Source organism: Macrobrachium nipponense, chromosome 8, assembly GCF_015104395.2.
Source record: "Macrobrachium nipponense isolate FS-2020 chromosome 8, ASM1510439v2, whole genome shotgun sequence".
NCBI lineage: Eukaryota > Metazoa > Arthropoda > Malacostraca > Decapoda > Palaemonidae > Macrobrachium > Macrobrachium nipponense.
This window is the reverse complement of record NC_087203.1, coordinates 49,235,809-49,254,986: the sequence shown is the minus strand read 5'-3', so window position 1 is coordinate 49,254,986 and position 19,178 is coordinate 49,235,809. Positions and strand designations below refer to the sequence as shown.

Here is a 19,178-nt window from a genome sequence, read left to right as displayed (position 1 = left end):
TTCCTCCCACCAATCTGTGTCTTTCTTATGCAAAGGAAATTTTCTGATTGGGCAAGAGATGCCTAAGTGGCAAGCAGCGCGCACTTTCATTGGCTCACTCCCTCAGCCAGCACATAAGCCTCTGTGGTTTATAAGCACTGTGCCACTTGTCTCCAGTGACAACAAATCTGGACATGTAAGTTCATCATTTCCTATGCGTGTACAGTAATTCTGGCCATAAAGACAGTGGATACCAGTGTTGCAAACGTCATAGCCAGAGAGAGGGAGAATTGGCAATTCGGCCAATATGTATAACACTGTTTTGGTGGTGGTGGCACTTGAGCCCCTGTGGTTTTAAGGCCCTCATATTACATATCAAGACCTCAATGAAACTCAATGGTATCTAGCAGAGATATTTATTCAAGAAACAATGTAATGGCAAGCAATACTGCTAATGGATTTGAAGATAGCCTATCAAGAAAAATCGTATACTCTGCAATAGAAAAGAAATGCAAAAACACAAGAGACCACACGAACAACACTGAACGCCTGGAAGCTGCAGGCAGAGAAAGGCCAAGGTCACAAGTGCAGAGCCACTCCAGAGAAGGAAGATAATCAAAGGATCACTGAATCCAGCATACGGAATTTGAAAAACAAGGGCTTTACTCCATTCCACCACACATAAAAATACAGATGGACTACGTGTCCGGCCATTCTATAGATACTTGACAATGAGGACTGTTTCTCCTATAAAACTTGTAACTTTTCTTGAATAAATATCTCCGTTAGATTCCATCCAGTTACAATGAGGTCCTGTTAGTAATTGTATTAATGCACAGAACAACTGTGGTAAAGCTAATATATATGTTATATTTTTAAATTGCTTTTTTTGTTGACCTATGGTTGATAAGTGGATGTGATGAGCAATGACATTCTTTGAAACAATAGATGATATCATTTTGACTCCCATGGAAACAAGCAGGGTCTTAAAATGATAGATTCGGCGTTAGCTCCAGGAATGTTGTCGCAGCATTTGGGGTGGCGCCATGTATCAACTTTCTGCCTCATCAAGACAAACCACGGCTTATGTCAGTGCATGAGTGGAAGCAAGAAACTGGTTTTAGGTAGATTTTATGGGTGTAATAATAAGCTGCATATGACTTCATGCAACTGTTCCAGTGCAATGAACTTGTGACAAATCAATGACGTCATATTATGGGGAGTGTCTTGTGAGAAAGTTTGTGTTTGTGTATTTACAAGATGTTTCCCCTACAAAATGGGAAGGTAAGATAACGAAGTCGGAGAAGCACCCGAAGTCATAGAAGAGGCCTTGTGTTAAGAATGTAGAGACAGAGGTGGACAGGTTTGGTTCAATCCCCAGGGTTATTTTGGTTTTCTGTTTGAAAAACCATGGTAAATTATTTGGATTTTGAATTTTAACTTATTCAACATTTGTTTCTTTGAGAATTTGATTTATCTAGTTAATCCTTTTATTCTTAAATAAATGTATTTTTGAAGTATTTTACGAGTGTGATTTAGCTACCTTAGAAGTTGGTTGAGAGAAAAAGAGAAGTTGAGAGAGAGAGAGAGAGAGAGAGAGAGAGAGAGAGAGAGAGAGAGAGTCTCTCAGTGCCTTACTGCTCTAAGGTCATGGCTACCAACATACTTCGAAGAAGTGTATATTTTATATATACCCCTCCAGTCTCTGAGGAGGGGTTAACAGATTTTTGGTGGCAGCGGTGTTAGTCACAGATTTTTGGTGGCAGCGAGTAAAAGGCTGTTTTGAGTTACATTTCTGGAGAGACTGGTTGTGTAAATGAGTTAGGATTTCAAATATTAGGTGACAGGTGATAGGAGTTAGCCGTTGTTCTGGTACTGAGAAGAAGTGTTTAATTAGGGTCAGCATTTTTTGTCTGCTGTGAGATGCCTTCGAGGGTCTGTTACTCAGTTGATATCTGTGAGTGCGTGTGTTTACCAAAGTGCTCGCTGCTCAGGGTAATGGATCGTGATTACACAAGCAAGCTTCAGTATGTGTGTATTCGTGTGTATTTATACACAAGCAAACTGGCAGTGTCAGTATCCCATTCTTTCAATGAAGGTGTGAGTGTTACAATCATTTTTTTAATGCCCTTGTTTTTTTTCTCTCTTTCTCTCTTTGTGTGTGAATCATTTTGGGGTTAAAGGGAGAGTTCAGATAACCATAATTTTTCTTTTTCCCATGTTGATCTTAGCATGTATTTAATGGCAACGTATTTAATTTTTTGTGACAACATACGAATGCATGTAAAGGTCTCGTAACTTAGCTCATTTCTCGGGGTGCGTAGATTGCATTTTTTTTGAGGGGGCAGGGGCTTGGAGACAGAACTCTCTAGTGCATACGCACTCAGTGTATTTTTCGCTGAGCAACCAGCAAAGTGAGGCTTGTATGGTCCAGGGGGTAGTGTCAAGAGGGAAAGTGAGTTTTTTTCTTTGTAAGGAGTTAAGGGGGTGAATCTCTCCCTTCTTTTTTTTCTCTCCCTTGTATCCTCCATTTGGCCTTGAAAACAAAAGTTCAATGCCTTGGCCTTGACATGGGAAAATCAGCTGATAGCTGCTGTAGGTCATGAGTGTGAGAGATGATTTACACCTGTAGGGTTTTTTTTTTTTGAACGATTTTTGTTCTTCTTTTACGAAAGAGAAAATAAATATGGCACATTCCTTTTTTTTGAGCAAGCTTTCCTTGTGCTTTGGAGAATGCCTTAGACTATTTCGGAGATTTTTGGTTATCTTATGATTTTGAGATCAGATTTCAACCTCACCCTGATGTTCCCTTGATGGTAGGTGTTGAGCGAGACAAGAGTTGTAAGGACGGCCTTAAGCCTTCTTTTAGCCCAGGTTTTTGGGTTTCTTTGATAGCTCTTAGGGTTTTCCTTTTTTTATGGGTTCAGTAGACAACTGTTTAGAGTCTACGTTAGTCACAGTTGTTACAGATGTCATGGAACAGTCAACAGTGCCTGTGGCTTTTCTTTTCCCCTTTTGAATGTTAGCCATCCTTGCCGTAAGTTTTTTATCACGAGTGAATTTGAATTTCTTTTTCTCTCTCAGAACAGTTGGTAGATTTTAATATCTCAGTCCATGATCTAGAATCCTTTTTCAGTGATACAAACATTTTTTTTTAGTTTCAGCCATTTGATGCTGCAATAAGATTTAGGGGAGAATTTGAGCAATTTTGGATTTGTGAATAATGGCACTGTAATTTTTTCTGGATATTTATTTTTCAGAAATTGTTGCATTTCCAGGGCTCTTGTACAATAACCTTGTGTTTAGTTGTTCTAATAGTGTTGCAGAGCCAATATCAAATGAGGTGTCAGTTTTTTCTTTTTTTCTCTTTTTTCCAAGTCCATGAGTACATGTCGCAAGGCACAACAATTATATGGCACTTGTGCATTTACTTTTCTTTAGAGAGAGTTGCCGGAAGTTTCAGCAAATATTTCCAAGTGTCTATCACGAGAATTTGGTTTTTGCTCATTGTTGTTTTTGTGGAAAGTTTGTCAGTGATAGGAGACAAGTGCCGAAGTGGATATGAGGAAGCTTTTGTTTAGACACTTCGGGTTTGTGGTTTTGTTTGTAATGAGTTATGGAACACTGATGATTTTTTTTTTAGAATTTTGGGAGTATTGAAACATGATATTGTTATGATACAATAAAGTTTTGTACATACTTACCCGGCAGATATATACTTAGCTATAGTCTCCGACGTCCCCGACAGAATTTCAAATTTCGCGGCACACGCTACAGGTAGGTCAGGTGATCTACCCTCCCGCCGCTGGGTGGCGGGACTAGGAACCATTCCCGTTTTCTAATCAGATTTTCTCTTCCACCTGTCTCCTGAGGGGAGGCTGGGCGGGCCATTAATCGTATATATCTGCCGGATAAGTATGTACAAAACTTTATTGTATCATAACAATATCATTTTTGTACATGCAACTTCCACGGCAGATATATACTTAGCTGATTGGCACCCTTGGTGGAGGGTAAGAGACAGCTAAATAATAAAAATAAAAAACAGGAAACAACAAATGTTGTAAGTTAAAACACCTTGGTTCTTATCTGATTGGGCAGAAGACTTCATGGCTACTGTCTATGAGTCTGCTTTGCCTCAAGAGCTTCAGCGAGGTAGTGACCTATGACTGAGAGCTCTTCTGGATCTTGTCAATGGGGGCTTACCCACTTACACGACAGAACCTTATTAGGATCTTTGTCAATGGGGGCCAACCAACTTACATGACAAAACCTATGCCTCTGGCAATATCAAGGGGCACAAAACCAATCCCGACCACCTGACCATCTCTAACCCGTGTTAGAACTAACAATTGAAAGGGGGTTACCACCTAACCCTCTTCCAAACAACCATAAAAACACAACACCAACTTAAAATTAATAACTAAACTAAACTAACAAGGATTAGTCTCAGCTCCCTGTCCCAGCACTGAATCTGCATATACGTAGGGCCCCAAAGAAAAGCACTTATCGCATGTCACCTTCACGTCCCTCAAGTAGTGAGAAGCAAACACTTGAATTGCATCTCCAGTACGTAGAGGCTACAATATCATTCAGACATATTTTTCTGAAAAGCCAGAGATGTAGCAATGGCCCTCACTTCATGCGCTTTAACTCTAAGGAGCCTAAACTGCTCTTCATTGCACGCCGCATGCGCCTCCTTTATGACGCTCCTCATAAAGAACGCCAGAGCGTTCTTAGAAATGGGCCTTCTAGGATCTCTGACTGAACACCAGAGACTCTCTAGGGTGCCCTTAAGCTTCTTCTTCCTTTCAAGGTAGAATTTTAGGATCCTGACAGGGCACAGGGATCTCTCTATCTCTCTTTCCACTAAAGACGAGAGTCCTTTCACCTCAAAACTTCTGGGCCAGGGTTTAGAGGGATTCTCGTTCTTAGCTAAGAATAAGGGTTTAAAGGAGCAGATCGCCGACCCTCCTTTGAACCCTACTCTCCAGACCTGTAACTCGCTAACTCTTTTTGCAGTAGCCAGCACCATAAGGAATAGCGACTTCCTAGTCAGGTCCCTGAAGGACGCCTCTTGAGGAGGTTCGAACTTCTCTGACACCAGAAACTTCAGAACCACATCCAAGTTCCAACTGGGAGGTCTAGAGGACTTCTTCTTAGTGGTCTCGAAAGATCTGATAAGATCATGAAGATCTTTATCCCCTGCGATATTCAGGTCCCTGTTCCTGAACACCGCGGATAGCATGCTTCTATAACCTTTAATTGTCGAAACCGCTAGGCTGCATTCTTCTCTTAAAAAGAGAAGGAAGTCAGCAATTTCGGTCACAGAGGTATTGGATGAGGATAGTTTCTTCGTCCTGCACCATCTTCGAAACACCTCCCACTTCGACTGGTAGACTCGTAAGGTCGATGACCTGCGGTCTCTGGCGTTCGCCCTAGAAGCCTTGCACGAAAAGCCTCTCGCTCTGACAAGTCTCTCGATAGTCTGAAGGCAGTCAGGCAAAGAGCGGGGAGGTTTTTGTGAAACCTGTCACAGTGGGGTTGTCTAAGCAGATCTCTCCTGAGTGGCAGGGATCTGGGAAAATCTATCATCCATTCCAGTACCTCTGTGAACCATTCCTGAGCGGGCCAAAAGGGAGTGATCTGAGTCAGTTTCGTTCCTTCTGAGGAGACGAACTTTCTTAATACTTCCCCCAAAATCTTGAATGGGGGAAACACGTATCCGTCTATCCCTGTCCAGTCTAGAAGGAGGGCATCTACTGCTATTGCCCTTGGATCCGAGATGGAGGAGCAAAAGTTGTCCAGTCTCTTGTTCCAGTTTGTGGCAAACAGGTCTACATTTGGTCTGCCCCAAAGGTTCCACAACATCTGGCAAACGTCCAGATGGAGAGTCCATTCTGTGGGGAGGACTTGATCTCTCCTGCTCAGCAGGTCCGCCCTTACGTTCTTCTCTCCTTGAACAAACCTGGTGAGAAGCATTATTCTTCTTTCCTCTGTCCACAGCAACAGGTCCCTTGCTGTCTCGTACAGGGAGACAGAATGAGTCCCTCCCTGTTTCCTTATATATGCCAGAGCAGTGGTGTTGTCCGAGTTGATCTGGACCACCGAGCCTCTGACTTCTGGCTCGAAACTCATAAGGGCCAGAAAGACTGCTGTTAGCTCCTTCTTGTTGATGTGCTAGTTCACCTGTTCCCCCTTCCAGGTGCCTGACACTTCTTTCGCCCCTAGTGTTGCTCCCCATCCCGACTCTGACGCGTCTGAGAACAACACTAGGCGCGGGTTCGGTTTTAGCAGTGACAATCCTTCGTTTCTTCTGAGCGGTATGAGCCACCAACTCAGATCCTTTTTTATCCCTTCTAGGATCGGAAAGGTGTCCGCCAGGTCCCCCGACCCCTGGTCCCACATCCGCTTCAGGTAGAACTGAAGGGGCCTCAAGTGAAGTCTTCCTAGTGAAAAGAACTGTTCCAGAGAGGAAAGTGTCCCCAGAAGACTCAACCACTCCCTCGCGGAACTCCGTTCTTTTCCTAAGAAGGTTGTCACTTTTTCTATGCACCGTTCTATTCTTTCCGGGGATGGAAAAGCTCGAAAACCCCGAGAATCCATCAGAATCCCCAGATACACAATGCTCTGACTGGGGACCATCTGGGACTTCTCCTGGTTTATCAACAGTCCAAGGGACTGGGTCATCTCTAAAGTCACTTGTAAATCCTCCAGACATCGAATTTTCGACTCGGCGCGAATAAGCCAGTCGCCTAGGTAAAGAGAGTCTCACCCCCTTCAGATGCAGCCACCGGGCTACATTCTTCATGAGGCCCGTGAAAACTCGCAGAGCCGTCGACAGGCCGAAGCACAAGGCCCTGAACTGGAAAATCCTTCCTTGGACCATGAATCTCAGATACTTCCTTGATGATTGATGAATTGATACGTGGAAGTATGCGTCCTGAAGATCCAGGGAAACCATCCAGTCTCCCGGACGAAGAGCAGCGAGAACCGAAGAGGTCGTCTCCATAGAGAACTTCCTCTTCTCTACAAAGAGATTCAAGGCGCTTACGTCCAGAACAGGTCTCCACCCCCCCGAGTTCAGCACGAGGGACAGGCGATTGTAGAATCCTGAGGAGTGGAGATCCTGAACTGGCTCTATGGCCTCCTTCTCCAGCATCTGGTCTACCAACTGAAGAAGGGTTCGCCGCAGAACAGGGTCCTTGTACTTGGCTGATAACTCCCTTGGAGTTGTAGTTAAGGGAGGCCTTTCTCTGAAGGGGATGAGGTAACCCTTCCTCAAAATAGAGAGGGACCAGTTGTCCGCTCCTCTCTGTGCCCAGGCTTCTGCGAACTCGAGAAGCCTGGCACCTACTGGTGTCTGGAGGACTTGACTCTCACTTCGCCCTCTTAAAGGGTCTGATAGAAGACCTACCACGCTTCTCGGGTTTTCGACCTCTGAAAGAGGATCTATGTGAAGGGCCCCCTCGAAAGGGTTCCTGAACAGGAAATTTCTCCTTCCTGGTGGAGGAAGCCGCTGGCCTCACCTTCCTCGACAACTGGGCCAACAGATCCTGAGTTGCCTTCTCCGCCAGGGAGTGAGAAATATCCTTAACTAACTTGTTAGGGAACAGCTGGTTCGAAAGGGGGGCGTAAAGTAAAGACACCCTTTGGACCGGAGACACAGATTTTGTGAGGAAGGAGTTGTACACCGCTCTCTTTTTCAAAATTCCTGCCCCACAGAGAGAGGCCAACTCCCCCGATCCATCTCTGACTGCCTTGTCCATGCACGACAGTATGCTGTTCAGCTCCTCTGGTCCTAGAAACTCTGGGTCAAGAGTCTTCCTGGCCAAAGCCCCGAGGAACCAATCCAAAAAGTTGAAGACTTCCAGTACACGAAATAGTCCCTTGAGGCAATGGTCCAGTTCGGTCATTCCCCACGTAGTCTTGGCCGTCGGAAGGGAATGTCTTCTTGAGGAATCCACCAAAGTGGAGAAGTCCGCTTCTGCCAACGAGGGGAGTCCCAACCCCATCGGCTCTCCTGTCTCATACCATATGCCCTGTTTCCCCGAGAGCTTGGAAGGAGGACAAGAAAAGACTGTTTTGCCTGCCTCCTCTTTAGACTTAAACCAATCCCCAACTCCTTGTAAGGCCTTCTTCATCGAGATGGTGGGATGCATCTTAAGGCAGGAGGATCCCTTCGATGCCTTGGTGCTGGAGAAAAGCGATCGGGGCGAAGGAGGAGCAGCCGGGCTAAGGGAGTCTCCAAATTCCTGCACCAACAGGGCTGCTAAAATGTTGTAGTCCGATAGGCCTGCTGCTCTGGGGACTTCCTCCTCCGAGACATCTTCTAAGTCTTCCTCCGTATTCACTCGAAGGCGTTCGTGAGACGAGGCTACTTCCCCTGCAAGGCTGCCACGGGAAACACGTCTAGAAGTAACAGAGCGCCTATATGGAGAAGGACGTCTGGTAGGAGAGGCACTTCTATTAAGAGAGGAGCACCTGCGAGGAGAGGCGCGTCTATCAGGCGAAGAGCTCTTGTGAGGAGAGGCGCATCTATCAGGAGTAAAGCGCCTGTCTGGCGAATTGCGCCTGTCAGGTGAGAAGCGCCTGTTGGAAGGAGAGCGCCTGGCTGGAGAAGAGCGCCTGCCAAGAGAGGAGCGCCTGCGAGGAGAGGCGCGTCTATCAGGCGAAGAGCGCTTGTGAGGAGAGGGGCGTCTACCAGGAGTAGAGCGCCTGCCAGGAGAATCGCGCCTGCCAGGGGAGAGGCGCCTGCTGGGAGAAGAGCGCCTGGCAGGAGAAGAGCGCCTGCAAGGAGGAGAGCACCTGTCAAGAGGCGCCTGCTTGCTAGAAGAGGCGCGGCTAACTGGAGAAGAGCGCCTAACAGGGGAGAGGCGCCTGGAACTTCTCGGTGAAGGGCTCCTGTCCCGAGAGGCACGTCTCTTGCGAGGAGGGAGCTTAGACCTCTTGATCGGGAGTGCGATGTCCTTCTTGCGAGGAGGGTCCTTAACGAGAGCGCCCCTCAATGTAGAAAGTTGCTCCTGGAGGTCCACAAGGATCCACTTAGTGGACTTCTCCTGATCTCCTTCAGGAGAAGGCGAGAGAGGCTTCGGAGAAGAATGAAGAGCCGTAAGAGAAACAGGGCTGTCTGGGGCTCTCCTGGCTCTCTTCCTGTCAAAAGGCGACTCCTCAGGGAAGCACTCCGGGCTGGAGTCTAAAACACTGCTGGGAGCCTTCCAGGATCTCTTCAAAGGACGAGACTCCTCAGCCGAACTCCATCCGCGCCTTGGAGAAGCCGAATCGGAAGACGAAAAGCACTTCCTCAGGATGCCTTTTCTGTGGCGATCCATGGCAGTCTGGGTCGAGACAACAGAGCCTGCCGAAGGGACGCTTGACCGGTGGGGATTCTCCACAACCTCCTTACTTTTCGACATTCCTCCTCCACTGGGCCTGGGAGTTTGGAAGAGGTCTAGACCTGGGAGCGTTGCGGAGCCGATCAGACGCCCCCTCCACTACACTGGGAACACTGCACTCATCACTATTCACAGCACTCTTACCTTCCATTGCAAGCAACTGCAATTCCATCCTGCGTAGAGCGGCTTTCATGGTAACCATCTCTGAAGACGAATCCGCAGGTTCGATGAAGGGAGAAGGAGCTGAGAAACTGTAGGAGAGGATGCAACTACTACAATTTGGTTAGGATCTAAAGTACCCTCAACTAGCTCGGAACAAGACCTACTGGAGCTTCTGGACGAAGCCTACCTAACCCTGTTCTTCTCTAGTTTCTTCAAATACGAAGATAAGAGACTTCCATCCTTCCTCATTCAAACCTTCAAATTCCGCACGAGGATTATTAATCGAACATGCATTATCCCGACACCTCATGCATACAGTGTGAGGATCTACCGATACCTTCGGTAGTCTCACCTTACAGCCATCCATCACACACACTCTAAATACAATACCAGAGTCAGACATTTTAGAGTAATCAAAAAGCAAAATCCTAAGAACAATCCACAAAAGCGTATGTCAAGCCAACGATCCAATACGTCACCAAAAGAGAGTCCAAGAAGATCCAAGGCAAGCAAAAAATGGAAATCAAAATCAGGAGGAACCAACAAGGGTGTTGTTGGAACCGGCGACAGAGAAAATCTGATTAGAAAACAGGAATGGTTCCTAGTCCCACCACCCAGCAGCGGGAGGGTAGATCACCTGATCTACCTGTAGCGTGTGCCGCGAAATTTGAAATTCTGTCGGGGACGTCGGAGACTATAGCTAAGTATATATCTGCCGGGGAAGTTGCATGTACAAAATTTTATTTTGGCAGTTTTTGCCCTTCTCAGCAGTTATGCTAAACCAGTGATTTACAGTTTTTGCCAGTAACATGAGCTCCTTAGAGATGTTTTTCAAGGTTATTTAATTGGCACAGTTTTTAAGAGTCTGATCACGAGGAGCATTAGGGGTATAATATTCTGGCCATGTGGTATTTTGTTTTGTTGGAGATGCTCCAGAGCCTAAGCCTACGGTGGAAAGAGCCATGTTTTAGTCCGCTGTTTTGGATTCAGTTATTTGGTTGCATTATGAGTTTTTGTTTGGTGCCAGTGGAAACCTTCGTGAGAAGGTATGTATGTGGTAATGTTTTTAAGTGTATCAGCCAAATGCTTTGAGTGAACTTTTTGGGGAACAGAGTTGTTTTTTGGATTACCCTGCTTCGAGGTACAACGATTTTTGGAGTACTTTTTTTGTACTCCACATGTGGGTATTGGTGAAATGGAGGGGAATATTTTTATTACCTGGTTGGTATTAATAACATGGTGGTAATGTGGCTGGTTTTTATATCATTATTGTTGGTTTTTGTGCTGAGTCACAATTTTGAGTGTGGTTGGTTGGTTGGTTTGTTTTATAAAGTTTAGGTGTAACACCAAGCACTGGGGCAGCAAAGGCCATTCAGCGCTTTTTGTGTGAATTTCCCCTAACGGCAAGTGAGTTATGTTTATAATGCTGTTTTATCTAATGATGTTATTTTCAGGCAGAGTATATTGGTTGTTCAGTTCTTGAGATGAGCATTTTTTTTTTTTTTTTGGTACTAGTTGCGGTCAGTGGAAAGCTGTTGTGAGTACTGTGGAATATTGAGATTACTGGAGGTGGAATTGTCTTTTATTAGTTTGGCAGTTGATGACTTGTCATTGTCTATTGATGATACATAGTGGATTTTCAGGACTTTTATTTTGATTGGTCTTAGGCATAAGTTTGGTTTATATTTGCTGTTTTCTGTGGTGGAGCTGTGATAATTCAGTTCTTGAGATTTGGGGAAGCACATTCTGCATTACACGTATGCGGCTGTTCTTTTTTTGAAGGCCAATATGGTGATAATGTTCAGCATTTGGCCGTTTTGCTGCAGATATGAGTCAGTATGCAGGTTTTTTCTAAGTTGACGCACATGTCTAAGCGGACAATAATTGTTCCTGACTTATAGTTTTGATTTAGTTTTTTATGCATCTGCGATAGCCTAGAATGTTTGTGTCAGTCTTTTGCTTAATTTTTACCTTTCGGATTTTTTATTTTTGCAACAGTTATGAATCGTTAGTTGCCAGGGCTAGAGAATAGCATATATGTCTCATTTGTGTTTTTGGCTCATAGGCACGAGAAGTTGCCAAGTAAAATAATGTGCATTCAGACAACATAATGTTGCAATTTGGGGATAATGTGTTCCTGATAGTTAATATTGGGAATAGGTTGTTTTTTTTTATAATTTGGGGCCTTATTTTTTTCTGCTCTGAGTCGCTTCAGTGAAATAAGGGGATATGTTTTGGGCTGTTGCTAATTTTGTGGGGTAATGTAGACCACAGAGTTTGAGAGAACATTTTCAGTAGTAAATTTGGGGCTGGTTTTGATACTTTTTTTTTTTTTTTTCCTGGGGTCACTTTCTTTTTTGTACGTTTGAGCAATGGTGAGTTTAAAATTTAAGGACAGTAGTCTGTAGAGTTTTTTTGATTTTTCATTTTCTAGCTTTTTCTCTCTCTCTCTCTCTGCGCAAACGCGACATGTTTGTTTGGGGTGGTTTGTGCTAATGGTGTATGGGGTTGGTGAGTTTTTTTTATATTATTATTATTATTGAAGGGTTTAGTATTTTCTTTATGGGATTATAGTTATTTTTTTTTTAATATTATTAATGGTGATTTATGATCTCGTGGTCTTATGAAGTTACTTCTCACAGGTTTTAGTTAGGAATTAGTTCAGTGATTATGCGATGTATCCAAGTTGTTTTGGCACATTATATTTTTTTGTATTAGTGGTGTTAATTGGACAATGTTCAGTTAGTATTTCTTGGAATTTTTGAGGTCATTATTTGACCAGTGACCTGACTGATGTAGATACTGAACATAAACATCATTCCCCTACGCTTCAATACGCCAGCAAGACGTCCTTCAGCTACCTTTTTTGGGAAATCGTCAGGCATTATGTCACATGCTGCCATCGTGTGAAAGAATCTATGAGTCTACGAGGATTTATGACGCCTTTGGGACGATAATGGGCATGGTACCGGGAGACATTTCTCTACAGTGTGTGTGTGCATCTGCAGGCCACATATTTTCACATGAGCATCAAATTTAAGATGGGAAGATATGCACTCTACAGTGAACTGTTATCATAGTCCAGATACAGGTTATTGATATTTATTTTATATGATAGACCTGGTGCTGCCAAAGACGTGCAGTTTTTTATATTAATATGATGTACATGAGCTGGCCAGTGTGTTTTTCTTGTAATTTTATATTAACTGTGGCTGAATGAGGACATTCAAGGTGGTGGACGAGCTTCTGTTATATTTTTAAATTGCTTTTTTTGTTGACCAATGGTTGATAAGCAGATGTGATAAGCAATGACATTCTTTGAAACGATAGATACCTTCATTTTGACTCCCATGGAAACAAGCGGGGTCTTCAAATAATAGATTCAGCGTTAGCTCCAGGAATGTTGATGCAGCACTTGGGGTAGTGCCATTAGTCAAGTTGCTGCCTCATCAAGACAGACCACGGCTTATGTCCGTGCATGAGTGGAAGCAAGGATCTGGGTTTTGGTAGATTTTATGGGTGTAATAGTGAGCTGTGTATGATGTCACGCAACTGTTCCAGTGCCATGAACTTGTGACAAATCAATGACATCATATTATGGGGAGTGTCTTGTGAGAAAGTTTGTGCTTGTGTACATACGAGTTATTTCCCCTACATAATGGGAAGGTAAGATAACGAAGTCAGAGAAGCACCCGAAGTCGTAGAAGAGGCCTTGTGTTAAGAATGGCTATTTACAGTTGTATTTTAGTTAAGTGCTAGTGCTCACAGCTGAAATGGGTAAGCGTACTTTTAAGCCCGAGTGTAGCTTTGTTTTTTTATATATTTTAAACCTTTATTTCAGAGATGTCCTTTTCCATATGACTTTTTGATTTATGTCATTTTGGTTTATCTGCAATTTATTTATGTGAAGTCCCTTTCTTTTTTTTGAAAACGTTTCTGGCAACTTCAATGGGAACTTATATGATGGTTCCTTGGAAATGGTGTGGGGAGACTATGACTTTTCTAGTTGCATATTTTATGACTAAACTAATGTTAGTTATTGTAGAGAAAGAGGTGGACAGGTTTGGTTCAATCCCCAGGGTTATTTTGGTTTTCTGTTTGAAAAACCATGGTGAATTACTTGGATTTTGAATTTTAACCTATTCAGTTAAACATCTGTTTCTTTGAGAATTAGATTTAGCTAGTTAATCCTTTTATTCTAAAATTAAATGTGTAATACCAAAACAACAGCAAACAACCAAGCAAGTGAATGCATCTAGCACCACACACAAAGGTGGCATGAAGAATTCTGATGAGAACTAAAACATTTGAGACACCTGGTGGAGAACAGGTAAACTAGACAGTCATCTGGGTCAGCCAAGCAATCCTTTTCTTTACTTTAAATATTGACCGCATCTGCTATCTTTAGCAATCACTAAGATTCATCCCAAATAAAAAAATTTCATACCAGGTGGATTCCCATTGGTTAAACTAAAATATTTACATTTTAACAAAAGCTTAATCATTATTTCATTATAAAATTATGTTAGAAAGCACTCAAACACCTGTTACAATTCACAAAAAGTTTAAAAGGAAAAAAGTTATATTACTCACAAAGGAAAAAACATCTTTCAAGCAGCTAACTTCATTAACTTCAGTACACATCTTGGTATCTTATGGAGATATTTGGCAACTCCACAATGTAGCATGTGATATCCATGTAATTAACATACTGGGGGGTTGTTGACCATTTACTGAGTGATGAAGTAATGTTAATCAAGTAACAATGTTATAATCAGAGTAGCCAGATGTCTTCTTATCTTGCCTAGATGTGTACCAAATTAATGCAGCCAACAGTAAACGCCAAGGTGAGGGTATGTATATATAAATTACACTTGAACAATTACATATAAACAGGATATCCTGTTATATGTAAGCACATGAATTTATGTTAAATTGTTTAAGAAAGGATTCCTGCAAGCCTCTGGCATCAAAAATTAAAAATTAAAGTCTTCAAAATAGCAAACCACAAACTGCATGATAAGCTTAAAAAGGGGCAAGGAATATCTTAAGGAAATAGGCTAAGCTAGAAAAGTGTAGTAAAAGCCTTGTGACATGTTTTAAAAAAATCGAGTCACTTTCAGTAAGCTCTCCATTTAAAATAAATTATCAAAATATAAAAATACGCCAGTGCTGTTTCATAACATTGTCAGTGATCACTCTAATGGAATATTTCCACTTAGTGGTCATCTATACAATTTGGAATGCAATCCATCTGCAATTAATATTTATTTTTTGATATCACATTGACTGTCTATCATTGTTTTTTTTTCACATTAACATATCGGAAATTCTGCTAATAAAAAAACAACAAATGGAGTTTGTCTATGCATGATGATGACCATTTAGCAGAAACAACTTAGAGGGAGATATTGCTGAATGGTGAAGGCCAGGAAATATATCGTCACACACAAAATAAATTTACCATAGAGTCTGGTAAAGAGCCAGCACACCAACCCCCCTGTTCAGAAGATATCATGGTTTCATCAACAGAAATAATGAACACTGCAAATTACATCAACTATACATCCTTTTACTTTTCACAAACATGTCAAAAAATGCATCTTTACTGTGACAAGCACTTTAAAATAACAGCAAATGGTATGCATTTCAAGCTTTACATTAGGTCTACCAAAATCCACAGTTAATTTCAAGGAAAGAGTAAATTAGATAAGACAATCTCTTACAGTAACTCAAAAAGAAAGTCTCTCTCTCTCTCTCTCTCTCTCTCTCTCTCTCTCTCTCTCTCTCTCTCTCTCTCTCTCTCTCTCGCTCTCTCTCTCTCTCTCTCTCTCTCTCTCCCTCTCTCTCTCTCTCTCTCTCTCATACATAAATAGAATGGGGTGTCTCCCTTCTTTTTTTTTGTGATTCAACAGTTCATGGCCAAGGCAAATGCAGAAAAATTAAGAGGTGAAATCAGTCAAATAACTTACCCTAATATACTGAAGTCACATTGAAAAGGAAAGGGTAATTTAACTACTATTTCAAGTGCATTCAGTCCAATTATTCTTCTAAACAGATATGAAATAATCAACAAATTATTTACACAACTGTGCTTATCAGAAGACATATTGTTCTCAGGTCCACAATATTATACGGTCAAGTTTTGTCTTTTCCATAACAAAATCTTAATATAGTTCATAACAAGATTAACTTGAGAAGACTGTATTAAAGCCTGAACTTACACTGTTTATATGCTGTTGATATTTGCAATGAATTAAAGAACTCCACTGTAGGGCAGTGAATCTGAGACATACCAAAAACAGATACTAATATCATATACCCTTTTAAGCTTGGCTGCAAATTATATAAAGTAAACATGAAGATAAAAGCATTATCATGAAACATTATCACATATTTTCCTGAACAAATGGGAATCTATAGTGATTGTACAATACATTAAAGAACCTTTTTGTGGGAAGCAACTATTGTTTGTTTTTTTACTACTCAAAACACCTAAAGCTTAGTCTTCCAATAGGCAAAAATAACTCAAGGCAGGAATTAACTGCATGTGATGGCTGTCCTAGAATTTAACAGTAACTTTTTCTGCTTACCCAAGCCCTTGATATTATTGACTGTAACAGGTGATATCATGACATTGCAAAATAGACATGAGTAAGAGCTTTTTGACAATGGGAATATATATGAAAAAAAGGGGAAGATGGATATGTAAATAATACTTGTTACCTCAACTGTGAAGCAATCACTGAAAGGGAAGAAAGGAATGATGCCAGGAACCTGGGTGGTATAGAGATTACTAGAATACTAATAAATAAGAATGCAGTATTACCTTTGTAAGCAGAACAATAACCTATGATGTGTGTATAGGGCCTGTACTATTTTGTGTGACAAAAACAGAGGCAATGACATAGGATTTAGAGCATTACAAAATGTGTGACAATAGAATACTAAGATTTATAGGGAGTATGTGTCAGGTGTCCAAGAACTTGAAGATAGACTGAGATGGTTTTGACATGTCATAAGAAAGCATGAAGAATAGTAAGTCAAAACCAAAGAAAAGAAGTTGCTGAGAGAAGGGAATAGCAGGTCAAAAGCAAAGAAATAAAGAAGTTGCTGAAAGAAGAGAATACGTAGTAGGTAAAAAACAAAGAAGTAAATACTGAAGTAAATACTTTAGTTATTGAAAGAAGACAAGTAGAAAAGCCCATGAAATCATGGAGATGAGCATAGCTTAAGACTCAGACCAAATGAGAATTTTGGCAATCAGTGCACAAGAATAAAAAAAAAAAAGTGAAGAGAATTTATTTTACTTCTACCTGAAGTAAAATCATTAATAATGATGACCCAGTGAGTGACTGGTTTCTTGACAATCACTATTGTGGCTTATCTATAGTACACTACATATTGTGATATTTAAGCAATAGCTGGATGTGGTATTTTACTATTGTGATACTAAGAAATAGCTGGAAGTAGATTGAACAAGGTTATTATCATAAGCAGTATAATGCATGCAAATGTGCATTCTGCATTACCTATTGTGTATGTTCATAAACTCAATTATTGAGTTACTTTTTAAGTGGAAACAATAAGAGCCAAATATTTTTACTTAGAAAGAAGGTAATAAAATTGTTTTCCAGGCCCCTATCTAAATGCTTCAAAAGGTCTGAAGGTTTGGTTAAAAAAAAAAAAAAAACTTGATCTACTTAAGCAACATCTGCAGGTTTTTTCACAACGCACTTTTTCAGAAGCCATAAAACACAATCAATGTAGTAGTACATCTTTCAGCAAGCATCATACTAAGTCTTCTCAAGTTGATAAGGTATGAACACTTGATGATTCTGTCATGATTACTTTAACCAATTTCAGTAGTAATCAAATGAGCAATAGAAATGTATGAATGAATATGGTACTGAGCCAAGATATAAGATACTACACTACATATACTTCAGTGAAAATATAAGAATGCATCGTGATAGTGATTTCTATAAGACTGATACTATGAATATCAGAGACCAACATAAAACAAAATTTACCGGTGAAGGTCCAGGGATGCAAGTAGTGCCTGGCTACCATCAGAAGAAAGATACATATTATTCAAAGCTATATCAACCCATCAATTACTCAGTTATTTCATGTGTTCTTCAAATTATTCAGATAATTCACTAAATAATTATTTGCAATTTAAACAATGTATTCAACTCCAGATCAGTTTAATCCTTTGATTGATAACATTGCAAAATTATTCCCATCTTAACCATCCATTCTAACTGAGATTTGAACTTTTTTTACTATTACTGACAAAAGTGGAGCATTAATATACTGACCTTTCCTCTAATACGTCGCACAAAACGAGGTGCAAGGTAATGCTCTGGCTGTATATCAAGGCTCTCTGGGTTGATAACAGGAGCTGGTGCTGGATGTTGCATTGAAAGGAAAGCCAGAATTGATTTCACCTCACTGTCATAGGAGGAATCTGCAAGAGATTTGCCCTTGGAAGCCAACCGCATTGCAGCCATCCATCTTGCATACTGCTCCTCCTAGAAAGGAGATTGAAAAACATGTTAAAATAAAATTCATGATTGCTTATTCTGATAAAAACTTGAAAAAAACACAATACAAATCCAGTTGGTCAGAAGAGAGCAGCTTTAATCTTAACACAGGTAACTTTTACAAAACAAATCCAGTTAGTCAGAAGAGAGGGGCTTTAATCATAACATATGTAACTTTATTTATTAAAAAAGTTAGGACAAGAGTTTATTAGCCTTTAACCCTTAAACGCCGAAGCGGTAAAATAAAAATTGTCTCCCGTGTGCTGGAGGTGTTTTGGAGTGAACGCAGAAGCGGAAAAAATATTTTTTTCAAAAAATCACAGCGCGCTTAGTTTTCAAGATTAAGAGTTCATTTTTGGCTCCTTTTTTTGTCATTGGCTGAAGTTTAGTATGCAACCATCAGAAATGAAAAAAATTATCATTATCATATATAAATAATACGATATATGATAGCGCAAAAATGAAATTTCATATATAATTGTATTCAAATCACGCTGTGAACAAAACGGTTAAAGGTAACAAGTTACTTTTTTTCCATTGTAATGTACACTAAATCGCGATCATTTTGGTATATAACATATTGTAAAATGATAAAAGCAACACAGAGAAAATATTATCACAAAATAATGCATGAATTCGTAACGCGCAGACGTAAACAAATATTTTTTTCAAACATTCACCATAAATCTAAATATTGTCTTAGAGACTTCCGATTTCTTTCAAAATGAAGACAAATGATTGAATATTACTATACTGTAAGAATATTAGCTTACAATTGCAGTTTTCGACCATATCTGACGAGTTAAAGTTGACCGAATGTCAAATTTTTTTATATATTTTGTTTTATATGCAATTATTTCAGAAATTAGAAAAGCTACAACCTTCAAATATTTTTTGTTTTATTCTACATGAAATTGCGCACATTTTCATATATAAAACTCTATGAAATGCCTAATATGAAACGGAGCAAATATTCCGAGAATGGGACGTACGCATTTCGGAGATTTGTACGTACGATTTCAGAGATTTGTGGCGGAGAATCCGCGCGCGGAGGGAAGGAGTTTTTTTTTTAAATTCACCATAAATCTAAATA

The 19,178-nt window shown here is 40.8% G+C and overlaps 2 protein-coding genes across 8 annotated transcripts in view; both read right to left on the bottom strand.

The window, feature by feature from the left end:
* The window catches only part of LOC135222767 (unc-112-related protein-like), a 466,776-nt gene that overhangs the window by 85,061 nt on the left and 362,537 nt on the right, over positions 1-19,178 (bottom strand). For 4 of the 7 annotated variants that reach the window (XM_064261019.1, XM_064261018.1, XM_064261020.1 and 1 more), the window contains 3 exons: positions 17,861-18,073; positions 17,570-17,602; positions 15,001-15,036 (listed from right to left, as the gene is read on the bottom strand). In XM_064261019.1, coding sequence (XP_064117089.1) covers positions 15,001-15,036; positions 17,570-17,602; positions 17,861-18,073 — 282 coding nt within the window. The remainder of the gene's footprint in view (positions 1-15,000; positions 15,037-17,569; positions 17,603-17,860; positions 18,074-19,178) is intronic. The other 3 variants (XM_064261022.1, XM_064261021.1, XM_064261023.1) reach the window with 3 other exon arrangements.
* LOC135222769 (serine/arginine repetitive matrix protein 1-like) lies at positions 7,359-10,188 on the bottom strand. The gene has a single exon (XM_064261025.1). It carries the CDS (start codon positions 9,393-9,395, stop codon positions 7,359-7,361), a length of 2,037 nt encoding a protein of 678 aa, XP_064117095.1. The 5' UTR covers positions 9,396-10,188.

Coding starts and splice junctions, on each gene's coding strand:
- LOC135222769 (XM_064261025.1), bottom strand. CDS start 9,395: ATGTCGAAAAGTAAGGAGGTTGTGGAGAATCCCCACCGGTCAAGCGTC.